This window comes from Vollenhovia emeryi, unplaced genomic scaffold (genome assembly GCF_000949405.1).
Source record: "Vollenhovia emeryi isolate VEMERY1.0 unplaced genomic scaffold, V.emery_V1.0 DF939229.1, whole genome shotgun sequence".
In the NCBI taxonomy this organism is placed as follows: domain Eukaryota; kingdom Metazoa; phylum Arthropoda; class Insecta; order Hymenoptera; family Formicidae; genus Vollenhovia; species Vollenhovia emeryi.
In genome coordinates, this window is record NW_011967137.1 from 514,438 (window position 1) to 539,131 (window position 24,694).

General features: G+C 46.1%; 1 protein-coding gene across 1 annotated transcript; it reads right to left on the reverse strand.

Annotated features, from left to right (window-relative positions):
* Positions 1-19,958: 19,958 nt before the first annotated feature.
* On the reverse strand, positions 19,959-24,241 carry LOC105560468 (fork head domain-containing protein FD4). The gene has a single exon (XM_012009614.1). The coding sequence runs from the start codon at positions 23,752-23,754 to the stop codon at positions 22,519-22,521; it is 1,236 nt and encodes a 411-aa protein (XP_011865004.1). The 5' UTR covers positions 23,755-24,241; the 3' UTR covers positions 19,959-22,518.
* Between the last annotated feature and the right edge of the window lie 453 nt (positions 24,242-24,694).

Here is a 24,694-nt window from a genome sequence, read left to right on the forward strand (position 1 = left end):
TGACGAACGACGGCACCGTCGTTTCGCTTTCGATCGCTGCGATTTCGACGGTGTCGACGAACGTCGTGAATCCCGAATGATATTTACCGTAATCCGGCGATGCCAAATACGCCGTTAGCCGGAACTCTAACGTTGTCGAAGTCGAAGTGCACGGTCGAGGATGAATATCGATGAAGCGGAACATCACCTTGAGCGACCAGATGGCCAGGGATGAATATCGAAGCGAAATATCGCTCGGAGGAAATGGATCGTTAAGGACAAATGTGTCCAAACGGTATTTTGCTCCGAGGAGTTCGGTGGCCGAGGATGAGTATCGGAGCATCGGAGTATCGTTTCGAGCAGAATGAACATCGCATTACGAAAGTAAGATGCTGAATGTAAAAACGTGGTGTCATTTCGAAACAAGTTATCGCCAATAGCCGAGGGGCGACAAGGTTCCCGATAGTCGAAAACGAATGTGAGAAATCGAAGATGATTATCTCGGAAAATAAACGAGCACCGCGTGAATATTACGCGAACGGAGGAACGTTTTGTCGCGGGTGCAATTTTTTGGAAGGAGGAAAAGGGTAAATTTTATATCTCCCTGTCCCATCATGCGGCGACGAGATTAGCGATAAATCCTTTGGGAAAAATATCAGCCGGACTAAAGGGACTAATTGAATTACCGCGTGCTATTGTGGCTAAGACAGCTTAGCCGCCACAATGGACAATGAGATGCCCCTGGTCTGTGGGCTCACATTGTGTCCACGCTGTAGTAGAGCTTACCTGTCTGCAAAACTGACGTCTCACCATACTTCTCGGATGACCTAAGCATGTATGTTCATCATGTTTCTTCTTTATCATGTAGTTACACTGTGATATTACGACGACAAGAATTTTGCAGCTTTCACAATATTTCTGGGCATACATCAGTGCGTGCCTAAGGTGCAAATAGCATTTCTAATATAATCGTAAAAGTAGCGCGAAGCATTAAAAATTGACAGATAAAGCTGGAGGAAGACACTTATTAAAATGCAAAAGTACGCTTATTAAAAATCTTGAGGTACATTAAAAACTCAGTAAATATCGTGCTGTTGATTAATAGCATCAATTTTTCACGATGAAAGTACCAGCTTTTTACTCTGCCAAGTTGGATATTTTATATTTTTTTTACATATTAATTTCCGTGATTTTTTCCCCCCGAAAATTATTCTATTGAAATTTTCAATTGAATTGTAATATTTCTAATAAAAATATGGATACTACATAGTACATTCAGCGATTTAATATTGTACAATGTAACTGTATAGTTATTGATATTTTTATAAATAGTTTTTTTCACAGAGAATGATACAGATTTGCTAGTTAATTCGTGTTGGCTGAGTGTCTCGAGTGGAGTCATGCTCGAGAGGGTCCACGGGAAAGCACTTCGAGTAGTGTTTATAGCGTTTAGAGAGTTTCGGTACGGCCAGGAAGAAACGCCAAGAAACAAGCGGAGGAGGACGGGATACCGTTCCGAAATCGAAATAAAATCTCCCGACTCATCGCGCAAAATTACCCGGTCGAGTGGGTTCTATCTCGGTCGAATTAGTTGGAATTTTCTTCTCGTCCCATTGTAGCGATTCCGATCTGACATCGATACAAAGCTGATCTGGGAGCGTTACGAAAGAAACGTACGGCGGGATAGCACACAAAATTCCAAATAATATGTGAGCAGAATTCTTGTTATTTAAACAAATTTATTACGCGGATGCTAGGTACTTAATTTTTTAGACGAAACTTCAGAATGTCGCCGCTGCTTTCTACAACTTTGCAATTCATTATTTTGTATGTTTTCATATTATCCAGTTATAACAAGTTTTAAAATTATTATGTTAGCCACAATTTCCCCTCGAAGGAGCTTCGGTATAAAATTTTGTGGAAGCTAAACTATATTTAAACAATTAACAAAACTCACGAGGCTCTAATGTGAAAAACACAAACGCCAAGTACTAAAGGAGTAAGTTAGTGTCTAAATAATTGTAATTCCCAGTCTGTCGCGAAAAACGCAAACTATATTTATTAATATAAATGAAATTATGTAAATTAATATAATGTATTCTACTCGGATATGCGGATAAACCTGCGTAAATGGGTCTTAGTCCCTTCCGACCCGCCGTCCGGATCAATCGGGCGATTGAGGCGTATCCTCAATCTATATCTACAAATCTCCGTACCGTGCAGCGCAAGAACAATCATCGACAGGCGCTAAGCTGTTTTGTGGCGCTTTGCGGCCACGGGGAGTGTAGGCTGGTCGCGCACAAAGGCCCCACTGTGGGCCCGAGAGCCATCCGGCATTCGGTGTTTATTTAACTAACAAAGCACGACGCGCATACCTGTTCACCGTGTGGCATCATCGCGCGATCATTATCGCGCCGTACGGCCGGAGAGATCGCCGTCGGCGCTGCGCCGCGAATGACGGCGGCGAATCTTGTTTCGATTATTCGCAGCATCCGCGAACAATTCCTTGTGGCGCGCATAATGGATATACGGATACGTCTTGTGGATACTGACTGCCTAATTCGAATTTGCAAGATTATCATGATAATCGATATATCGAACATTTAAATTAATCCAATTACTCTCTGCTGCGAAACCCGCGACTACCATTTCGGTCGAGGAATCGATACCGTGTTATGCAGTGTAAAGATTTTATTGTAATTTCGGAAAAAATTTCTGTCGAACAGAAAATTTTATTACGACGCTTAATTATATGTCACGCGCGTTTTCTTCCGTTTAAGAGGAGGAATTAATTTTTCTAAACGCGTAACGTTTCTTCGCAATGCTCTCTTCCGGTGTTAATAAGCTCATCACCATTCAGTATACCCTATAAAATCCCCTATAAAATCTCTGAATGGATCTCGACGCGTTGAGAAGCGCGAAAATGTTCAGATCAACGAGACAGTTTATACGATTTGCAGCACGGCAGGGGTTTCAACGTCTTTATCTTGCTTTATATGTGTTCCTTTCGACACGAGATTAGTTTTGAGGGCCCGCGCGAGGTCCTTTTAGAAATTCTTTCGCCTGGTTAGTTCCGTCAACGTTGATCCTTCTTACCGTAACACGCGGTAGGCGCCTTCGTTTAATCTCGGCTTTTCACGAGCCCGTTTCAAGAAAAGGGGAAGCGAACGAGATCAGCCTTCGTCGTAGAACGCGGAAAGAGAAGAGAAATTGAAAGAGCGAGAAAGAGAGAAAGAGAGAGAGAGGGGGGGGGAGGAAGAGAAGTTTGCGCGTACGTTTTTTGGTGTCCTCTCGAGACGGCGGCCGCGATCTCTCGATACGAGAGAGCCAGCAGCCTCCTTTCGTGGCTCACTCGAGTACTATTTGTCGGGCTCTTAGAATACGTATATATCGGTCTCTCCGGCAAAGCGATGACCTAAAGTTTTGAGCAAACACGACACCCGCCTCGACGACAACCGCCGCGAGATCTTCGTTTAGCCGCTCCTCGCGTCCTCGATAGAGAGATCCGTCCAGACGGCGGTCCTAATTGAGCCCTGTTATTTCAGTACAATAGAATGCTTCGGAGTTATCGGCAAAATCGTCGACTGTAGCCAATTATAATTATGCGGCATTTCGAAGCTTATCGAATTGTATCTCTATATTTTTTTATGAGAGATCTCCCACTTATGAGATTACATTCTTACATTCTCTCGTTACATTCTGTGTCTTAAATATACGAAAAGTATAGTTTCTAAAATATGGAGAAGTGATACAACGGGTGTAAAAACAATTTGCAGTTTAAACTACGTTTCTTTTTCACTTGCACGTTTGTATGCGGCATACGTAATCCGCGTTACAAAAGTACACATAATATAGAGTATATCTTCCAAGTATAATATATTTCTCTATTAATATTGCAAGCAGATTCGAAACAATCTACACAACTCGTGGGGAAAGATATATGTAAGGAACTAAATCACTCGTCTCAAATCACCAACGTCTCAAAACTTCGGCATACACCTGCTGATTCGCCGCTCTCGATCTCTATCTCTTCGATCCCTTTTGTTCCCTCCGCCGGCAGAAGGAGAGCGCCGGGCGGGTGGAAGTTTCCTCCGTGAAAATCGAGTGTTCGCGGTAACTCAGCGGTGATCGGCCGAAGAGCAGCGGGACGGGGGTGGTCGTCGAGGGGGAGGGTTGCAGCGTCTGCGGTGCGAAATTAGTATTCAGGGGCGTATCCGCGAGCGTTTATTTTACAAAGACGGGCAAATAGAGCTCCGCCGTCGTTCCACCCGGTTCGGGGCGGAGGAGGAGGAGGAGGAGGAGGAGGAGGAGAATTCTGAGGGAAGAGAGCGCGGGGAGGAAAGAGGCCTCGTGCCCTCACGTGCGCGCCACTTTGTCAGGGCGCTCCTGCGACGACGATGCCGTAGTGGTAGCGAAAGGTGGTAGCGGGGTGCAACGAGCGATGTAATGGGCATGTCGTCAAACTGTTGGGACGCCTAACCGACGCCGACCGTCGTCGACGCAGCCCTCGGGCGATGTCGCCGTCATCGTCGTCGTCGTCGTCGCAGTTATCCCGCCGTTAAAGGGCAAGGGCGAGACGAAAGCGAGAAGGTGGCTGGGGCGAGGTGGCACGACGGAGACAAGGTGAAAGAGTGAAACGGGAGATGTCGGGGGCAAACTGCAGCCGCCATCTTGCACGTGAGCGGAATTTCTGATCGGATATCAAACGGCCAGAGAGAACGCTCTGTCTCTCCCCTGCCGCAGCCCGCCCGGCCCCCGCGCCTCCTCCTTCTCGATTCCCGCTACGTCAACCTCGGCGCGTCTCCGCGCGTCTCGGCGCGTTGACAAATTGTTTGATAATCGGCGTTCGGATTTTGATGCGTTGAAATTTGTGTAAATTTGACTTACTTAGATGGCCAAGTGGCTTAAAAATTATTCCAGATTTATTTTAAATTGGAATAGAAAAACGAGACAAATCTTTTTAACGCTAGATCAAGCAAGTTGCATATTTAAGTCACTTTGAAAACGATTAAACTATTGTGACTTTCAATTTGCTTTGTTTTTCAAAATGCGCTGGGCAAATCTGGTCATCTCTTTTTAAATATTTCAAATGGATATTATTACAATATTATTACAAAAGAAAGTAAACGAAAATTTTTTAAATTATTGTCCAATTTTATATTATTTTCAATCGCAAGAAATAACATGCTCGAGAATGCATAGGAAGAGATTTGAGAGACTCTAGACTTCAACTAGAGCGTGCTATGTCTCAAATTTCTTTTTGCCAAAATTTCCCTCAAGATGCACCGCTCCACGTGCCGTCGATTACGTCCATATGTAAGTACCGTCGATTAACATTGGATCCACGTAGGCTCTCCCTAAACACTATACCCTATTTAGGCTAACTTGGTAATCACCGAGGGGCTGCTAATCGCCAGGGGGTTGCCGTTTCCTCCCGCGTACCAGCCTGCGGGTAATTACAGGCCCAGTGACGTTGAATAAAGTCATTAGATTTTTCTCCTTTCGCATGTGTTCGGACGGGAACGGCACGATGCGCGAGGGTACAATTCGCGCGGATATACACCCCGAATACGTTTGTATTAATTATCGTCATCGCGCGCGCGCGCGAGAAAAAATCGACGACGAGGCTGCGACGAGTGTCACCGTACGTTAAAAAACAAAAACCACGCAACGGAACTCGTCGCATCTGCGGCAGGTGCAGCGGGTCTCGACCCGTCGTGACGTTGACAAATTCAGGAGAAACGTTAAAACGCGCCTCAATCATCTTTCGCCCTTGAAAAAAAGAAAAGGGAAGAAAATGAAGTAAAACGTACGATTGTTCAAAATTTCATTTAAATATATCTAAAGACGACAGTAAAATAGTCGTGCATTAATTACTGTAAATGTTGTTAAAACATATGACATAGGCACAGAGAGACCTTGCACTCACAGAAAAAATTTCCGGATCCAATGTTATTACACTTGAATGTATCATAGAATAGAATCGATATGGCGCCAATCATATTTATTATAGAGAAAGGGGTACTTGTATCTTAAATGAAAAATTCTAAAATCGCGTCAAGAATACTTTTTGTTTCGATAACAGAAATCCTTTCTGAGGGTGTGCAATCAAAGACAGCGACGAGCGCAGTCGCGATGCGTAAGAAGCCGAACGCGAAGGTCTAGCTACGGTGCGGAATGAATCGCGAGGTAATGCACGTATTAGTAGGCTAAATGCTCGGTACCGTGGGGTGCCCCGAGGGTGTGCGGAGGGTAGAATTTTGCCGGGAGCTCGGCGACCATCTTCCCGGGGGACGCGGCCGGCACCTCGATCCCGAGTCGAGCGATCGAGTTTCGTTGTAGCCGAGTCTGGCAACAACTATAACATGCCCCTCAAGCTCCCATTACTAATCTCGTAACCTCCGGCCAATGAAGAGCCGGCGGGTTTTTTTTCCGCGTTCGCCACGAGCGGTTTCGCCAGGCACTCGGGGAAACGCGACGAGACCGTCAAGACTGACGCTATTTACAGCTGATAACGTGAAAGTCGATGACCGCCGGCCATTTTTATTCGTAACTAAATTATTAATCGATAACGAAATTAAAGTAAAGAATAATTTATGAAAATTAATAATGTCATAATGTTTAGTTTGAGCAAACCAACCCGCGTGTATTCAGTTTACAAAAGTTAAAGAGTCGGACACAATGCGAGCAGTAAATTAGAAGGTAATGATTGCTTTCTCTCTAATTATATGTCAATTTATTCTTTAATCGAAATCCACCTTGAAACGAAGGCAATTTTCTATTTCTTAATCAGAATATTCTCCAATGTCGCCAGTGGTAATTAACAACGCCGGTGTTTTCTTGACCATACCTGACATTTTTAATAATACAGAAAAATTATTGCGAAAAATGTTACCTCAGCCAGGGTTTGAACCTGGACCTCCCTACACTCTGGGCGGGCGTCTCACCAATTCGATCACTGAGGCATGTGGTAATATTTGTCGCAATAACAGTATAAAGATGTTGTCTGCGCGTCTGTTCTTCGACTTTAAACTTCGACTTTCTATTTCCTGTTCGAAGGCCGCGGACGAGTTCGCAAGGAGTTATCTGGGTACAGCTCAGCGCGTCTACTCTACATTGCTCATCTCGCAAGAGCCGCGCCGGGATCTCCCGGATCGCTCGGTGTCTCTCGGGGAGCGTAAAATGTTTTCGGTGCAAGGTAGCCGGACGGACGGTCGCGCGGATGGGTTTTCAGAAACGTCGTCGATGTTTGCCGCGGCCAAAGTGGTCTCGAGTGCGCGTCCATTAGCCGGGCACGCGGTTACGCTCGCGCGCGTGGAAAAGTACACGCCGGGTAGGAGGAGAGCGTGTGCGCGGCTGCGTGTGTAAAGAAATACCGTCGAAGACACCTCGATCGCGCGGCTACCGGGAGCCGCACGGCAAACACTGGGGCCGAGGTAGAGGCGTACACAGAGGCCGCGGCGTACATATTGTATAAGTAGCGTTCGTTGGTCCCTTTTGCTCGCTTTTCGAAACGTCTCGAGGAGGGAGAGAGAGAGAGAGAGAGAGAGAGAGAGAGAAAGAGAGGAGGACGGACGGCACGCCGGCCGCGGCCGATCTCGAGCCGTGGCTTGACGGCGTCGCGTCGCGTCGCGTCGCGTCGCGCGTCACAAATTCTTTTTAATTACTTCCGAGAAAGCCGGGAACCCGTTTCCCCGGAGGGTGGCTGCGCGGAGAGGCGCAGTTTTTGCGAGACTGAGTTATCAGAAATCACATTTTCACCGAGGGAGAATGTATGATTGTGGCTGACAATCTCGAAACGATCGTCCCTTATACCGACAGTTCCTTCTACACACGGAGAATTGCACCCGCACCGTTGGATTAGCGAATATCTTTCGGGCGAAGCTGCATTTAAAATCGATCGACATTCTTCCCTAAAAATATCACTCGTATTTCATCACGAGCCCCGTTTATCGCGTCACCAGCCACCGTCGTTCGCCTTCGGAGGTCCGTGCGCGACAGCTCGTCCGGGCACGTAAACGTCTTAATACACTGGGGTGTTTGCGGAAATTCGACATTCAGGCTGCACGCCCGAGACGCTTGGAGACTCGCCCTCTCGAGACGGACCCTCCTGAAGAAAGAGAGAGACAGAGACAGACAGTGAGAGAGAGGGGGGGGGGGAGAAAGAGAAAGAGGGAGGGAGGGGGAAGCACACTTTGAATCAGACGGTGATGCTTTACGCACGGCCGAATGTCATTACGCGTACCGCTGCGGCGACGGCGGCGGCCACTCGACTCCGAATTTGTTTCCGATTTGTATTCGAGCCCGCCGCCGCAGGAGTGTTCTCCAGCCAGGCCGCAGCGTGTCGTCGAGGGCACGGGCGCGACCGCATTCGATCACGCGCTCGGTTTCACCCTCAAGTACCCGTGCCCGAACGAGTGCCCTTGAACGGCCCGCGAGTATATACTTCGCGGCGGTAGGCGATCGGGAAAATGTGCATTTATCTGAGAATATCGGGCGTCGTGCCCCGATGACGTTCGGATATCGATAGCTCGTTAAAAAAAATGAAAAGGGGGGAAATTGCCTCGTGTCTTTTGTGTAAAAACAATTCTGGGACAATAACGAATAAAGTGCACCGTTTGAAATGAATGCAATTCGTGCGGTACATTGCGGTAGATTGTAGTATTTTTAGCGTATACGATCTCTGTTATTATTAAAATATTTAGTTCGAGAGTCTGCTCTTCGTAAAAAATTAAAAAGACTTGCCGAGCAAGCAAGACAAGCCGGCAAATGTTTGCGGAACACGAGGCAACTTCAATTTCTCTGAAGGATTAGTTTCTTCCTGCTTTCGAGTTTTTTCCTTGCCATCCATCGAGTCGATTTGAGTCGCCGTGATTTCGACGGGTCGAACGACTCACGGAGTAAAATCGAAACGGCCTTACGGCCGAGAATTGTCACGTATTTTCCATTTGTGAAAATTGCAATAAATTCGGGCTCTCGGGGCTAGACGGCCACTCCGCATGTACGAACTGTTACCAAATATTTTCCGGTGACATTCGCATTATGAAACGCGCGGCGCGCGTTTTCGATAGGCGTTTCCGCTATTTTCCGGCAAATGCCGCGCGTACAACGGGCGGCAAACAAGCCGCGCCGGCAAGCGAGAGAGGGCCGTAGCGAACGCGCGTTATTTATTCGCAGCCGATCGGCGGCGAATCGTGCCGCGTCCGTCGGTCGGAGTCAATCAATGATCGCACGCGTGCAATTTGCGACATGCGTGCGCGTATTCGCGCGGATGCGCACACGCGCGCGCAGAAATTTTCATCGCGGCGCGTGCGGCTGCGACGGAATGCACGTAAAGTTTTACAAATTCGCGGGGGTGGGCTTTTGCTACGGCCATTATCGGCTCCACGCTAATGCACGCGACGTAACAGGATAATCCCCGAATTTCGAGTTGCCGCGATACATTCCGACCGTGTGTACCTATACGGGGTGTCCGTAGAATCTCCGCTCGACGTACAGTTAGCAACTATTTCGGATGTTAAAAGACCGACGAATCGAACACGATACTCTTCATTTCATCTCAGACGCGCATTTTCTCTTAAGCTAAGACTCCACAAACTCGTTGAACTGCGGCGACGCGTGCGGCGACGAATCAAAAAATTTTCATTTCAACGCAGGAAGCTTGCGGCAAGCTTGTGATTGGTCGACTCGCGTTGCCGCGTGCGTATTGCCGCACGCGTTGCGGCAGCTCGACGCATCTATGGAGTCTTAGCTTCACAGGATTTTAATGTCGGGCTTAATTATGCATCAAGATATTGAATGCTGAAAATTGCAGAGCGGCCAAATCTCATCTGAATTTTTTTACTAAGAGTTAATCCACTCTGCAGCGCGTCAGGGTATGTGCGGTCGAAGAAAACTTTTTGCCACGTACACACCCTGTATGTTACGCTCGCGTCAACCACGCAATACGTCGCGACCAGCGTCGATTCCGCGCAACATAGCGCTGATTCACTAATTCAGGGCTGTGATACGCCACGGTATTGAAAAAACCAGGTCGTTGCTAAGAAGTTCCGGATTTATCTAAAGTTCGCGACAAGCGTTCGCAAGAGCGATGTTGCGAGGACGCGGACCATATCGTGTTCGTCGATTATGTTTCTGCTTTCTTTTGTTTTTCTTTTTTAATCAGACAACACCTTTTCGCACATTCCTGCTATTTCCAGAATGTTTTTCTCCTCCGAACGAGTGTTATAATTACAAGGATACGTGTATTACGTTACGCAATGTGGGGCAGGCAACCGTGAAATAACTCACACCGCTGCACTACTGCGTGCGGTCGCGGCGCCGCACGGTCGATTCTGCACAGGGAAAATTTAATGCGGCACCATTACCATAAAATTATGGTCTGCCGCGACGTAATGATGGATTATGAAAATATCGGCGCGATAAATTTGCACGATACACGATGTTTACACACGCGGACGTTACTTTTCGTCCATCGGCGGGCGCCCGCCGCATCGATCGGTGTTTTCCACCGCGCGGAAAATCGCGTTCGGGTACGTCGACGCGCAAACTAACGTAAATCTAACGCAACGTCGAGCGCACGCTGATAGGCGTGACATGCATTCGAGCGTCGTGAAAGTTTCCTAAAAATTTAATCTCGAAATGCCACTGAAAGTAACGCAGGACCAAACGTTTATTATACCTCGAAAGTTAATCCGTTAAAACTTTGTAATTCGCTTACGACACATTCTCTCACGAGTATTGGTGACTGTATAAAATAATCTTTACTTTTTATATTTATATTATCTTCCCTCAGTTCCTTTTGCATGTATGTACAGTGATTGACAGAGTGGTTGCAATATCTTTTTTTAATGAGTTTATACGCATTTTGTCAGGGCATCGATCATAAATCTTTTTTTTCAGCGTGAATTCATGAACAGCGAAACATTTCACTAACGACTTCAATATTTATCAACGTCAGTGTTTTCTTGACCATACCTGGCATCTTTAATAATACAGAAAATGTATTGCGAAAAATATTACCTCAGCCAGGGTTAAACCTGGACCTCCCTACACTCTAGGCGGGCGCCTCACCAATTCGACCACCGAGGCATATAATAATATTTGTCGCAATAACAGTATAAAGATGTTGTCTACGCGTATATTTTCGACTTTCGTGAACTGCGCGCCGTAAGGGTTGTCGGCCGTACAAAGAACTGTCGAATACGCGATTTTTAAGTTTTAATATTTGTTAATGAAAATTTTCACTTTTCGCTTGAGGAATTCATGATTGAGTCTCAGGTTTACGTTCCGAAACATTTTCTCTGAGAAAAATTTTACAGAGATCAGGGATTCCTAGTGTACGTCTACATCTTTTAAAAATTAGAAATGTTGCTAACAAGAAGTATTTAAATTTTAAAACAGGAAACTTGTAGTCAACCCAACTGGCATATTCTTTTATTTATTTAATACAACGTTTCGACCCTATTTTGGGTCCTTATCAAGTGATACCGCAAATCAACAAACATACGGAATTAAACGATTTTGTTAGTTATTAAGTATAAAACAAAAGGAAGTAAATTAACAAACCTAAGTGAGTCAACGTCGTCCACAAGACAGAGTCGAATTATAAAGATACAAGAGGTATTTAAATCCGTAAAAGTACGAGGTGTGCAGTTTGGCGAAAGAAACGGTTCCGAGAGAAAAGTGTCGCGAACCTAATCTTAACTGGGTCGCGTTATACACCGTCGCGACCGTTTCGAGAGGGTTAATAGAGTGGTTTCGCAACAGTCGTCGTCGTTAGGTCGTCTCGCCTACGACGACGCGCTTTTGGATGCCATTGTGCCGGGCGTTTGACGACGTATTTGCGTTTCGCGCGGCGAATAGAAATTTAAGAAGGGCCCACCGGCAGCTGCACGCGCCGCGGGGTCCGACTCCGCCGTTGCGTTCCCCGGCTTGATTTTCTCTCGTCGGGAATCCCCGATTGTCCGGAGGTGCTCGAGCATCAGCGAAACTCACTCTCGAGGAAAAATAATTGCGCGCTGCGAGTGTTGCGAGAGCGAACGCGAGCGAGTGCATTCAATTAACAATATTGTGACTTAATATTTGGCCGCTGCGCTTGAGCGAACGCGTCGCCGCACATCGAGAATGGCTTCGGAGTTTTTTCCCAAAGGAGCCTCCACAGTTATACTCGTCAGGGATTAAGGAGGGTTGAAATAACGATCGTAGTGAAACCTCGCAGAAATAATAACGATTACAATAATGGAAACACGGGGTGGAGAATGTGAAAGTTCATTCGAAAGAAACCTTAAGTTCCCAGATTTATTTATTATATTATTAATTGTTCGAACACACGTACAAATTAAAGAAGAGATTGGTCGATTTGTATGATAGCGCAGCTAAGATTTTCGTGAAAACTGTTGCGCGAGGCAGACACCGAACCAAAGAAACTTGCAATCTATTTCCAGGTTCACGTCTGCAAGTACACATTAGAGAAGCGGAAGTCCTCATGGTGAAATGCTATCGACGCCTTCCCGAGATAGGTCCAATTTCGATCCCCGTAAAGTAACGTGTAACGGCACGGGATCTGTTTGTCGATCCCGATCCTATAAAAATACGTCGCGCCATTGGGCGTCGTAAATGGATTATTAGGCATTAGAATCGTCACACCTGAGCTGATCGGAGACGATGCGAGAGAGGCACAGATCGCATCCTTGCGAGAGGGACCTTCGTCATCGCGTAGACGGTTGAGGGCGATTCCCATTTGACGCGTCTCGCGGTCCCGGAGCGCACTCGAGAGAAAGAACCGTCCGGCTAATATTTTACCTGCGGTGCGCCGCACACAAAAGTGTTGACCGAGGCTCCCGTCGTCGCGGAATCCCGACGTCGGAAGTCCCGTATACACGAGATATTTGCGCAATGATCGCACCTAGCCGCCTTCTCGAGTGCCACCACCGGCCTTCGGGAAAGTTACGAAAATGTGGCACGGCCGAGTATTCTTCATCGAGAGGTAATCCGGTATACGCGGATCCCTCGTAGAACTCCCCGTGCCTCCTTCAGACCCTCTTTTGATACTCGTGGCTCTAAAATACTCTAAATAAACCTGACGCTATTGTTGCCATTATCGCGTTGACGTGGGGCTGCTTTAACAAAACACCATTATTACATGTTACTAGAGACATTAGAAAGAAGATGAAGACAAATACCGATGAAATATGAGAATATGCATACATTTTTTAGGTACTCGCGAACGTATTTGCATATCGCTGCCCCGTAAAATATTAATGTTCAGCCAAGGGGAATTTTTAAAAAAATCGATCAAACTGGCAAAAATAATGTTTATTTTAGTCACCAGTGACTAAATTACTCACGGAGAAAAATAATTTGCTGACACAGCAGATTTTTTGCTGTTGTAGCAAAATCTGTTCGTTATTATATGGACAGCAAGAAGATTTGTTACAAATACTAATCGCAATTTGCTGGATATAATTTGCTGGATTAACAAAATTATCCCGAGCAGTAGTAGGGTTCAGGCAGCCCTGACAGGGCCCTTTGTTGCTCCTTACAGTTTTTAATATGGGGTGGGGTATCAATAGGCTTCCTATTAAAAAATTCACTTTGTAACTAATTGTTAAATTGTGTTAAATCACATAGTCATCAAAAGTATATTCAGGTTATTGAGGTCTATCCATGATCCAGACTAGAGACCCTCTAATCAGAGTCTGGTCAAAAAGGTGGTGCGCAATGTTTAGTCAAATCCAACGAGAGAGAGGGCAGTACGAATATCTCACTCTCTCTTTGAGATATTCGTACTGCCCTGTCTCTCGTTGGATTTGACTAAACATGGCGGACTACTCTGTTGGCCAGACTCTGATTAGAGGGTCTTTAATCCAGACATATCGGCTCGCCTTTTATACTAATACGGGACGATTTTTACTTACGAGAAAGACGCGCCGGTCGCCACGTCGCGGCAGTATGTGGTACTAGTGCTATCTATTCAGGAGGGAATCAGGCGTATCGGGATTTCATTGTGACAGCAAATGTATTTGCTAAGAATATATTATTTTGCTTCAGTAGCAAATTTATGTGATTGTAATTACAAATACACTCAGCAAATTTTGTTCTATTCTCGCAACAAAATAGATTTTGCTATAATGACGAATAATTCGTAAAATTAGTTCTATCAACTAAATTTTATTGCTATTACTACGAATATGCAGTAGCAACGGCGATTTTGCTATCACAGCAAAATTATTTTTTTCCGTGCTAGTTTGGTCGATTTTTTAAAATTCCTCTTGGTTGATTTCCACTGGCGACAAAAAGCTACTCAAATTATTAATGTTCAGGCTTGTTTTCTATCGCCGCGCTGGCGAACTAGTGCAATAAATTAGAGTAAGACAAGTATTTTTTTTCACTCCAGCCTGCTGCACCAGTTCACCGGTGCAGCAATAGGAAACAAGCATTTTGTATCACACGTCGTCACTTTTGTAAAATGCATTTGCAATTAGCTCGAAATTGCTTTATTTTTCTTGCACGTTCACGTCACAATTTATTTCTAATGTTATGCGTTTGCGCGGCTTATTCATCGCAAATAGTTACAACACGTTCGTTTCTTTGTCGAATAATCTCTCTTCCATTCCGGTCAACCATTAGTCCCCCCCGGCCTTTTGCGTCAATTTCTATTATTAACATATCAGAGGAAAGTTGCGGAAGAGCGGGCTTGCATTCAGCCAGTGTGAGCAATGTTGTCAAGCATACCAGATACCACGTCACGTGACGTTGCGTCGAAATGCTTCCCGTGTATCCTTGTTATTTTTCCATGGCCTTCCTGTTAAAGTATAATTCGTAATAATTCCAAGGAAAATCCCATTGTGTGATATACCTACATCCCTTGGTAGTATCATAATTACTGAAAGGAAGTTTTTCGAGCATTACGAGGTAAAAAAATATTAAGAAGCAAATCGAAATAAATTAAATAATAAATGGAATTGAATTCGCATATTTAATTGCAGCGCCTCTTCCGCCCGGTGTTTCGCCTCGGAGCGAGCGCCAAGCTTCAAGGAGCTGGCAGATCGAATTTCCGCCAATCGTCCGGAATCGAGACGTCGCTCGTGCGTCTGCGAGAAGCAGATCCTAATACGCGCGCAGCCGCAAATCCATTTGGCGTGCAACAACCATGAGGGTTAACGTGATCACCGTTCGATTCTCCTCCGCCATTCTGTCCCCCATGCTAGGCATTACCTAGCTACCATGGGTCGCGCCACCATGGAGGAGGCACGCATCCGGTGTACGTGTCGCCTCGTCTCGCTGTGACTTATGCGTAATGCATGTACACGCGCACACGCACGTTGCGTGAGTGCATAACCCGATTATGTATGCGCGGCGTGTTGCAACGCAGTCGCAAACACACCGGCTCCCGCCGTGTCCGATCCGGCAATCTGCTCTAAATACGTCCGGCACAATGCCCACCGTGATGTGGGATCGCTGTAATGTCGTAAAGGCTCCAACCGAGAATCGTGTCGTATCGCGAGCGAGATCTCGCGATCGGGAGTGCTCCGGTGAGCGACGTGAAAATGGCACGAGGCTGGCAGATCGCTTCCTGTTTTGAATATTCGGGAGGCTGGTATTTTTTTCTTCTTCTTCTTTTTCATCGCATACGTAATACGAAACATCTGCGATTTGTCGACGTTGCTATTTCTCGGAGAATGAAATTCGTTTAGTAGTAGAATATATGTATAATATAGTATTACACACGCGCGTAATCGGATTAATATATTGTAGCTAATCATCGGTGCATAGAACGTGCACAGTGACGGACAGAATGGTTGCGACCATTTTTTTTTACGAGTTTAGGAACGTGCATTCAGGGCTACGTTCAAAAATCTTATTCTCCGAGGAACATTTTCCTTGAAACCATTTTGAACGTTTTCGATCTATTTCTCGAATAAAATTTTTCTCATCGAAAATGTTTTCGAACCTTAATCTAAATGCCCGTTTTTGAACTCATTTAAAAAAAGTGTTGCAGCCATTTTGTCCATCACTGTACATTATATTTTGTTATTGCAAATAACAGTCTCTCATCACAATTTCGTATTAATCATTTATCATCGCCAATTTCGACCAAACGATCAGCGAAGATTCTATAGTCGTCGAATTAAATGCTAAGCGAATTGTTTTAAAGCGGAGAAAAGTATTGTTGGTTGAGATTATAAATATGTATCTAAAATATAGAGAGAATTGATCTGTTGTGTCCCCAGGAATTTCTTTCTCAGAGACTTGAGAAATATACCGAACGCTTGGTTGGTCTAACAAGAAGAAGATATTTTATTTCGACGCACACGATGGTATCCCCTCGAAGTCTCAATCTCATTCCAGCGGCGTTTTCATCGGATTGCTTCGTCATCATTTGTTAAATAAAACTCTGAGCTCGGCTGTTCAGTTTGAAATAACAAACCAGAATGGAGTTTGCATAGACTGCACATAGGGACTGCACGAGCGGGCAAACGTTTTCGACTGTTTTTCTAACACCCTCGCCTCGCCACGGGAAAGCTGATCGCGCGACTTCGAGACCGCGTCTAAACACGTAGGTATCCGTGAACGTAAAGATTTGAACGCGAGAAAACTCACCGGGCCTACCGACAAACACAAACACAGCTCTTACAATCTCACTCCTTTCGATGGACGGTCACATCTCAAAAAAAAAGAATGTAGAATCAGAAAGTTTGTTTGAATCTACATTAATAGAACAACCCTCGGACCCATTTCTTTTTACGTGTGCGGGCAGCCTCGTAAATGAAAATTTCGTCCAAATATGAAAAATGCGAGATGATATCAAAGTAATTTTTTAATATCATATTATACTATATTCAGCGCCAAATGTACTAAATTAATTAATTTAACTTTTGTTTTTCCAGGACTCGAATCTATACGTAAATAGACCGCGATACGTTGGCACGGCACGATGTTCGTCGACAGGTAGTCACCTTAAACCGGGGCACTGCTATGGTTCCGGTGTTTGTGTCGTTTACTTTGCTACAAGCAATATTTAACAAATTGCTTTCGTTCCCCTTTGTCAGGTTTCTCTCATCGTCGTCGTCGTCGTCATCATTGGGCGCGTTCCCCGCCGAGGATTTATAGTTGCCCGCTTAACGATCACCTGCGAGGCTTCATTTGATGAATCGAGAGACAATGGGACGCTACGAAATGCTCGTCGATAAATACACGCCGACAGGATTGCGCAGCTAAATCCTGTACCCGACATTTCATTGTCGATTCACGATATCAGGTATAATACAATACCAATTTTGATGCTCGTTAATGAAAATTTCGCTCGTCATCGCAAATGAAAGCTACGTGGAATTAAAAGTAAATGAAAGTATTATTTATGTATCCATCAACATTTTAATTTTTGAGTATTACTGATTTCATATAAAAAATGTACTGTATACAATGAATATCTATGTGTGTATAATTATTACTTTTTACATTTTATGCATTTATTTCTTCTCTGTAAATATGCAACATATACCGGAATTTATACACCGACAATTGGATCGTACACAAGTTAAATGACCTAATCTTATACAAAACGTCATACTTAGGAAACATCCGCACAAATTGAGGGCTTTACGCTCCTTCAGTTTGTACTACAAAGGTAGTAGGGATTTGAAGGCTCCCGCGTCAATAGGCGTGTCTATTGAATAGGCCTATAATAATGTTTTTACATGGAATTATTTGCAAATACCTACTATCTTGATCGCAATTTTAGCCCGACAAAAAGAAATAAAGATCTTCTTTGGATTTAAAACTATTAAGTTGCAAACCATTCCGGTAAATTCTTTCACAATATAAGAAGGAACTACCTGTCGATAGCAAAATATAAAGCGATTAGCTCAAGTAATCCCCTGTCATGTTTGAAGAGAAATGCACCACTTGTTAAGGATGTTTCAAACCTGTCGCTAGGTGTTTCCGTTGGAATAGAATTATACATACACAGAGAGGATTTTTCTTAATCCTGAAAATCGTGTAATCATGGGGCAACGTAGCACTTTGAAGAACTTTATGATAGTTTTTGAAATTTTACCATTAAAATGTATACTAAGTTTAATTACTACTGAAATATATGACAAAATTTGAAAAACTCTCATAAAATTTTTCAAAATGCCATGTTGTCCCGCGATTACAATATTTTTCAGGATAAATCTTAAAAGAAAATTCTCTCCGTGTAGAATTGTACTTTTATCGTCATAAAATACACACAAGTTAAACTTCTCAAGTCGCAATCAACTCTTGCTTTCTAAACAGCGCATCTTAAGAAAAGCGTTAAAATGTTCCTGAAAGGTATTAGATTAAATAAAAGTTTGCGTTCTGTTGTCACAAGGACTTTGCCTTCGCAGCAATATTTTCCCGCTGCACCGAATATTACACGCGCCGTTAGCGATTTTAGAATGTATCGTTCTGTGTTCTAAATTTCTTTTTTAGATCGAGGTTGTTCCTCGCGTCATTACGAGTATGTCACTCGATAACGCATTGCCGGGCGTTATCGTCCTTACGTTTGCGTGTTGCAGCGATTGTTAGCTTCGGTATTAAGCGTGCCGTCGCCTGTGGAGGAACCACATTTGAAATATCGCCGTTCGCCTGTCATCTTTGTATGCTAATGTCTCGCACAGCAGTTCTTATCCTCGTGCATTCGAGCAGGCAGCTGACAACAGTGCGTGTCTATCCGCGGACAGGCCGCGCGGCGCGATCGCGTGTAGAAGTGATTTTACAGAAAACACGAAAGGCTATCGGCAAATTGACATCGCAGCTTGTCAATCGGCTGAAATCTCGACGCGTAATACTCGCCCCCCTGCTACGATTGTTTCGATCTTCACATTTGGCCGACAGCGATATTTTTGCAACGACACAAAAGACACTCGATAAAAGCGCAATTATTCGAGGAACATTCTGTGTACCTTCCTCTCGCGCGTATGTTTCTAAATGGAAAGTTTGCGACGATATCAATAGATATCTATCTAACTAAAACGTGTGCAATTGTTTGAAGAAAATCTTACATAACAAAACACGTTGCGCCGCGCAACGTTACGTATTAATGTCAATATCGGAAAAACTTCTGTCGATCAACGATATTACACGCGTCTCACGGTTCTTTATCTCTTCCCGAGCCTGTTAATTACCGTCACTCTGGTAAATTAGTTTCCTTCCTGGTCAGCCGCATATCTCGCGACTTGTTAATATCGCAATCACGGTAATAGATATGAAGAATGCACTCGTCTTTTTCGCGGGAATGAACATAAATTCCTTTTTTCGCCATCGGTCAGCTCAAGCATGCAACAAACGTTCATCTTGTGGCTTGTGTACATTAACTAATGGCCAAGTCTGACTTGTATTTGTCATCACGACAAATAGATTTCTCAGGTGCTCTCTGCACGTCGCCTAACGGCGCGCAGATGCGCGCGGAATGTTTCTGTCAACTCGGATATCATTTTTTTTAAGCGGACTCACAAATACGGCAGATCACGCGGAAAGATCGTCGGCGATGATCGTTGGACGAGCTCGACGGAAGGCCTTTCCGGGATTAAAAAAAAGCGCAGAGATATAGAAAGATAAGTGTGTAAAAATAAAGATACAAAAGTAGAAAATTAAGAGCTGCAAATGCAAAAATATATTTATAAAAAGATGAGAATTATAAGTCGTGGAAAAAGAATCTTGGAAAATTGCGAATTCCAGAGGAGCAATTAGCCCGGCGCTAGAACTGCTGGTACAACAAATCGAAACAATTACAAAAAAGGAAACACGTTTACGCGACCTTTGACGCGAGAGACAATTAATCGAAGCTCGCGCGGCGAAGCCGGTTCACCCATTTACACCGGTAATAACGCGCGGTGCTCCTTATCTCGAATAAAAACGCACGTCATGCGTTTATTATTTTCCTTCCCTTTCAAAGGAGTCGGGTCAATTAGCAAAGAGAGAGAGAGACAGAGAAAGACCGGGTGGATATATTCGTGGGAACAGAAACTTTATTAAAGTTCAGTTGCATCGAGACAGTAACAGAGAGAGAGGCCGCCGGCGTATGCTTACGAGGTAACTGTGAAAAAATGGTCTTGCGTTTCTCATCGGTGCGACATCGGTAACGCGATCGTTAATCGTCGCGATCGCGCGAACCGCGTATCTGAATTCTATACGCACAGGTACGTATACATCGATACATATACATATACATATACAAGGGGGAGGACCGGAGAGGGGGAGGAGTACTCGGGTTTGTACAGAATATATATATATATAATATATATATCTTCGTTTTTTTTTACCGTCTCTACCAACGTGGATTATACAATGGGGATGCGCTATGTTAGACCCTAAACGACTTTTATGTTACACTATGAACAAGCGGAGATCGCAATCAGTCTGACGTAATGCCCCGCGTACATCAGTTTCTCGTGCTGCCCTGTCCGGCAACCGGGCCGCGTATTTACAAAAAAATTCTAAATTCGCCGGTAGAATCTCTGTCGGCGACAAACGCGAGTCGTTCGTCTAAAAAAAATGGAGCAAATTATAAGTACTTCGGGAGACGTCGAACGGATCTGTTTCATATATCTTTCCTCTTATAAACTTATCTTCTTCCACGGTGGTATATAAAGGTGCTGCAATGGATATCATAAATGGATGCTTTACGTTAGACAAGCGTATTAACTTTAAGATATATTTACGGTACGGTTTGCCTGTCATTTTTAAGATAAACGAGCCGCGTTGGGATCGTCGATCGTCGTACGATGATTGGCGATCGTGCGACGACCGTCGGTTAGTCGTCGTGTGCTTTATAGATTCCACCGTCGAACTCCAGTCTATATATAATTTTTTCCTTAGACATTTATCTATATGATACACGTAAAAGTTCTCCGGGCACAGCCGGAGCTTGCTCCGTTCGAATTGCCAAACTCGAGTCGCTCTTCGTGCTCGATGAAGAGAAAGGTCGGTTGTCCGTCGACAAGAAGCTAGCTTCTGTTACACGAGAATCTCCGTTTATTAATCAGGAGGAAAATGAGATACTTGAGCCTCGCATCTAAATGACAAAATCCGCAGTTCAATGAAGCACGTCTGAAAAGTCGAAACGTTCCTGAAACATCTTCGCGAGACTTTCGTGGCTCTTTTGAACACTCATGTTGTACGGATATCCTGACTCAAGCGTCGAACGTGGAAGCGAATTAATTTTTTAATAGTCTATCTGAAACTTTGGTCATTATTTTCAAATCTAACAAAGACACGATTCTCCTTTCCACTTTCTGTCCCGTCTTTTCCCCGTTCAAGTCCCAACCAGACGGCAAGCGAGTCAGAACTTGACGCCGACGCGCAGAGCTTTTACACCCGGTCTACAACGAGTAACAACTCGTACGTGTCAATCCTTTTTCTTTCTGGGCGAAAGAAACAGGGCCGACGCATAGTTCCGACTTTGGACCCACGACTAGCCACTCATTGTAGCCCGGGCCTAACGCCAATAGCGTAAAACGATCAAAGACGCACAGTACGAATAGCACGCGAGAGCGTGACCCTCGTGTGACGCTAATAGAAACATAATCGGCACTAGATTGATCCGTTTCTTGCGTGGTCACGCTATACACACAACACCCGACAATTTTCCGCCTTGTCCACGTCGGAGGTCATCTTACGCGCATTCTTGTATACGCGTGCCACATTCATATCCGGAAAATATAAACCTCCAAGAGAGAATTCGAAACGTCTCACGAATACCTTTCAGACGTTTTCCCTCGTCTCGGCGCGTCTGGAAATACGGAGCGCTGAGAATGATACAGACCCTAAGCACGCACTCGTAACATGCGCGCGACTTCGATAATTAATACATATAAATGGTATATAAATATGATATAATATATTACATAAATATATATATAACAACATATACATAATAATATAAAAATAATACAAAGTGCAACATAGCTCTCCATTGTAACCGGTCTAAATGACCGTCCTTGTACAATTCAATTATTATTGCTCAGAGCCTCTATCATTCTCAGATCTTCGCCTACGGCGTATCTCACTTTTACCGCATTGTCTTGCCGTGACGAACTCTTACTCAATTCAAAGCCGAGGGAATCTGCTGTTTGTCAACTTACTTACGCTTATCTACTCATTAATTGAACGGGACAATTTCCCCCCTCGACGACTTTTCACCTTTTAATATTGCATATCCTTGCAACTAAGTTTCAATTAGAATTCTATTAAAGCTTAGTTAAAATATGATTTTATCACTTATCGCATTTTCCCCTGAGACTTGTCTGGTTTCTCATTGTTAAAAAATCTCTCGGTGTTCGTTCATTCGACAACGATGGGTTTAACGAGATTTTTGTCGAAAGAAAATTCGTCTCTACCAAATAAGCGAGTCTTTAGAAAACAGCGCGATACGAGCGGGACATATCGTAATGGAATACTCGAAAAGTTTTCGAAAGCGCGCGGTGAAAAGGAGAGACAAGATCGTGGACACTCGACAGACACGAGCAGCTACCTGTCGCGCGAACCGACCGACTGCTTCCGAGCCCTTCATTAGACGCTGGACCCGCCGGCGGAGTTAGCCGGGATGTAGTAATTCCTGACGTGTAGATGATTGTGAAGGTGTACAGCCGATAGCTGCTGCTGCTGCTGCTGTTGGCCGCCGCTTGGTACACTCTGATGGTTCCAATGAGCAGCCGGAGACACGACTTTGGGCATGTCCGGGCTGGCCGACGGCGGCGTGCTCGGCGACGGTAAGGCGTTCGCGTCGGCGACCACGTCGACATCGACATCCTCGTCGTCCTGATCGGCCTCCGGCAAATCGTGCAGCTCGTCCTCGCTGCAGCTGAACCTGCGCGACTTGGCCGGCCCTAAAACGTCCGCCTCGATCTGTTGTTGATCATCCGGCGCCAGGAGAGACGCCACGTCGAACTGGCGCTTCCTCGGCTGAAAGGACGATTGTCGAAGGGACTGGCTCTGGAAGGGATTCTGTTGCTGCTGCTGCTGCTGCTGTTGCTGCTGGTGGTGGTGATGCGGCGCCCATATCGCGGATATCGGTTGCGAGGCCACCGAAGGGCCGAGCGCCGTCGGGGGCGGCGGAGTGGCGGGCAAGGGTGGCGGGCTAGGGCTATCCGGCTCCTCGTCCACCGCCAGACCCATGTGCCGACGGACCTTACGTTGGGCCTTGCGCCGACGGAAATCGCCGCGCCGGAAGTCCTCCAGATTCGCCGGATGGATCGCCCAGTAGTGACCCTTGCCGTTGGCGCTCCTGCCGGACTTGACGAAGCAGTCGTTGAGCGAGAGATTGTGTCGGATGGAATTGCGCCAGCCGGGCCCGCGGGTGCGGAAGTAAGGATAATGTTCGAGGATGTGTTGGTAGATGTCGGACAGCACGAGCTTCTTCTCCGGCGACGACAGTATCGCCATGGCGATCAGGCCGATGTAACTGTGCTGGGGTTTCGGTTCTTCGGGTATCCGTTGGTGATGCGGGTGCAACAGCGCCATGGACAGTGCCAGTCGGCTGGGGTAACCCCCGGCGGCCGTCGGGTAGAGCGGCAGCGGCGCCGGAAATCCCGGGCTCATGCCCAGATGAGCCGTCGGCGCCCCCGAAGGCGGATGAGCCACGCCGGGGTGCTGCATCTGCTGCGCCAGCCGCAACCGTTCCGCCATCGCGTAATGATAGAGGTGCAGCCGATAGTGCTCGAGACCCGGCAGGAAGCTGGCCATCGGGTTACCCAAGCCAACGGCCAACGGCTCCTTCGCCGGCGGCGGACTCTCGTTGCTGCACATGACGATCAGCCAACTCGACACCGATCCTCGATTCTGGCCGGCGATCGTTTCACCGAACGTTCTCCCCGCGGGGGAGAAACGCTCGTCGCGATCGCGAACAGCGACGGTTCTTCGCGTTGGACTACGTGGTCATGGAATTGTCAGATTGGAGAACATCGGAGAAAATGGAGCACTTTGCCGCGCACTGAACTCCGCCGCCCGCTACTCCGGCTTCCGATGGTCCCGATATACGCGCGGGACTCTCAATGCCGGGCTCGTAAATTATCGCTCCGGGGGTGGCGACGTCGCGCCGCGCCGACAATCGCGGCAGTCCCTGTTTTCCCGACAGTTTTCACCCTGTTTGCCGCGATGCGCATCGAACAGCGGACTGTTCATGATTTACGATCCTCGGCCGAGTGCGACTGCCTCGCCGACGGGTTTTTCGTGCCGCTCAGTGCGCGGCCGCGCAAACGGAGACCGCCCATCGCGCGGGGAACATCTCGGTGCCCGACGGAGAGGGGACCAGCGAGTGTATCTGGTCGACGGGATCCTGCGCGGGGCCCGGCGGCGGCAGAGGGAACGCGAATGTCGGCGCGTCGTCCAATGGAAGAGCGGAGGGTCGGACGAAAATGGAACCCACCACCGGCCGTCACGCCTACGACGTCGCGATATTGATCCCGGCCGATGTAATCTGGCCGCCACGCCGGTGGTGGTAGTGGAGATGGTGACGGCCTTGATGATGGTGCGGCCGTCGTCGCCGCACCACGTCGCCGCTCTCTTATCTCTACGTGGCCTAACATAGCTCGATATCATAGCCGATCCTGGACCGGGGAGTTGAGGGACGATCGATGCGTGTTTCCCGTTTTCAGAGCGTGTGCTGCACCGTGAGTTTCGGAAATGGCATCCGCTTTCTCTGTCTACGTATCGCTCGCTTCCTCCCCACCTTGTGCGTGTCGTCATG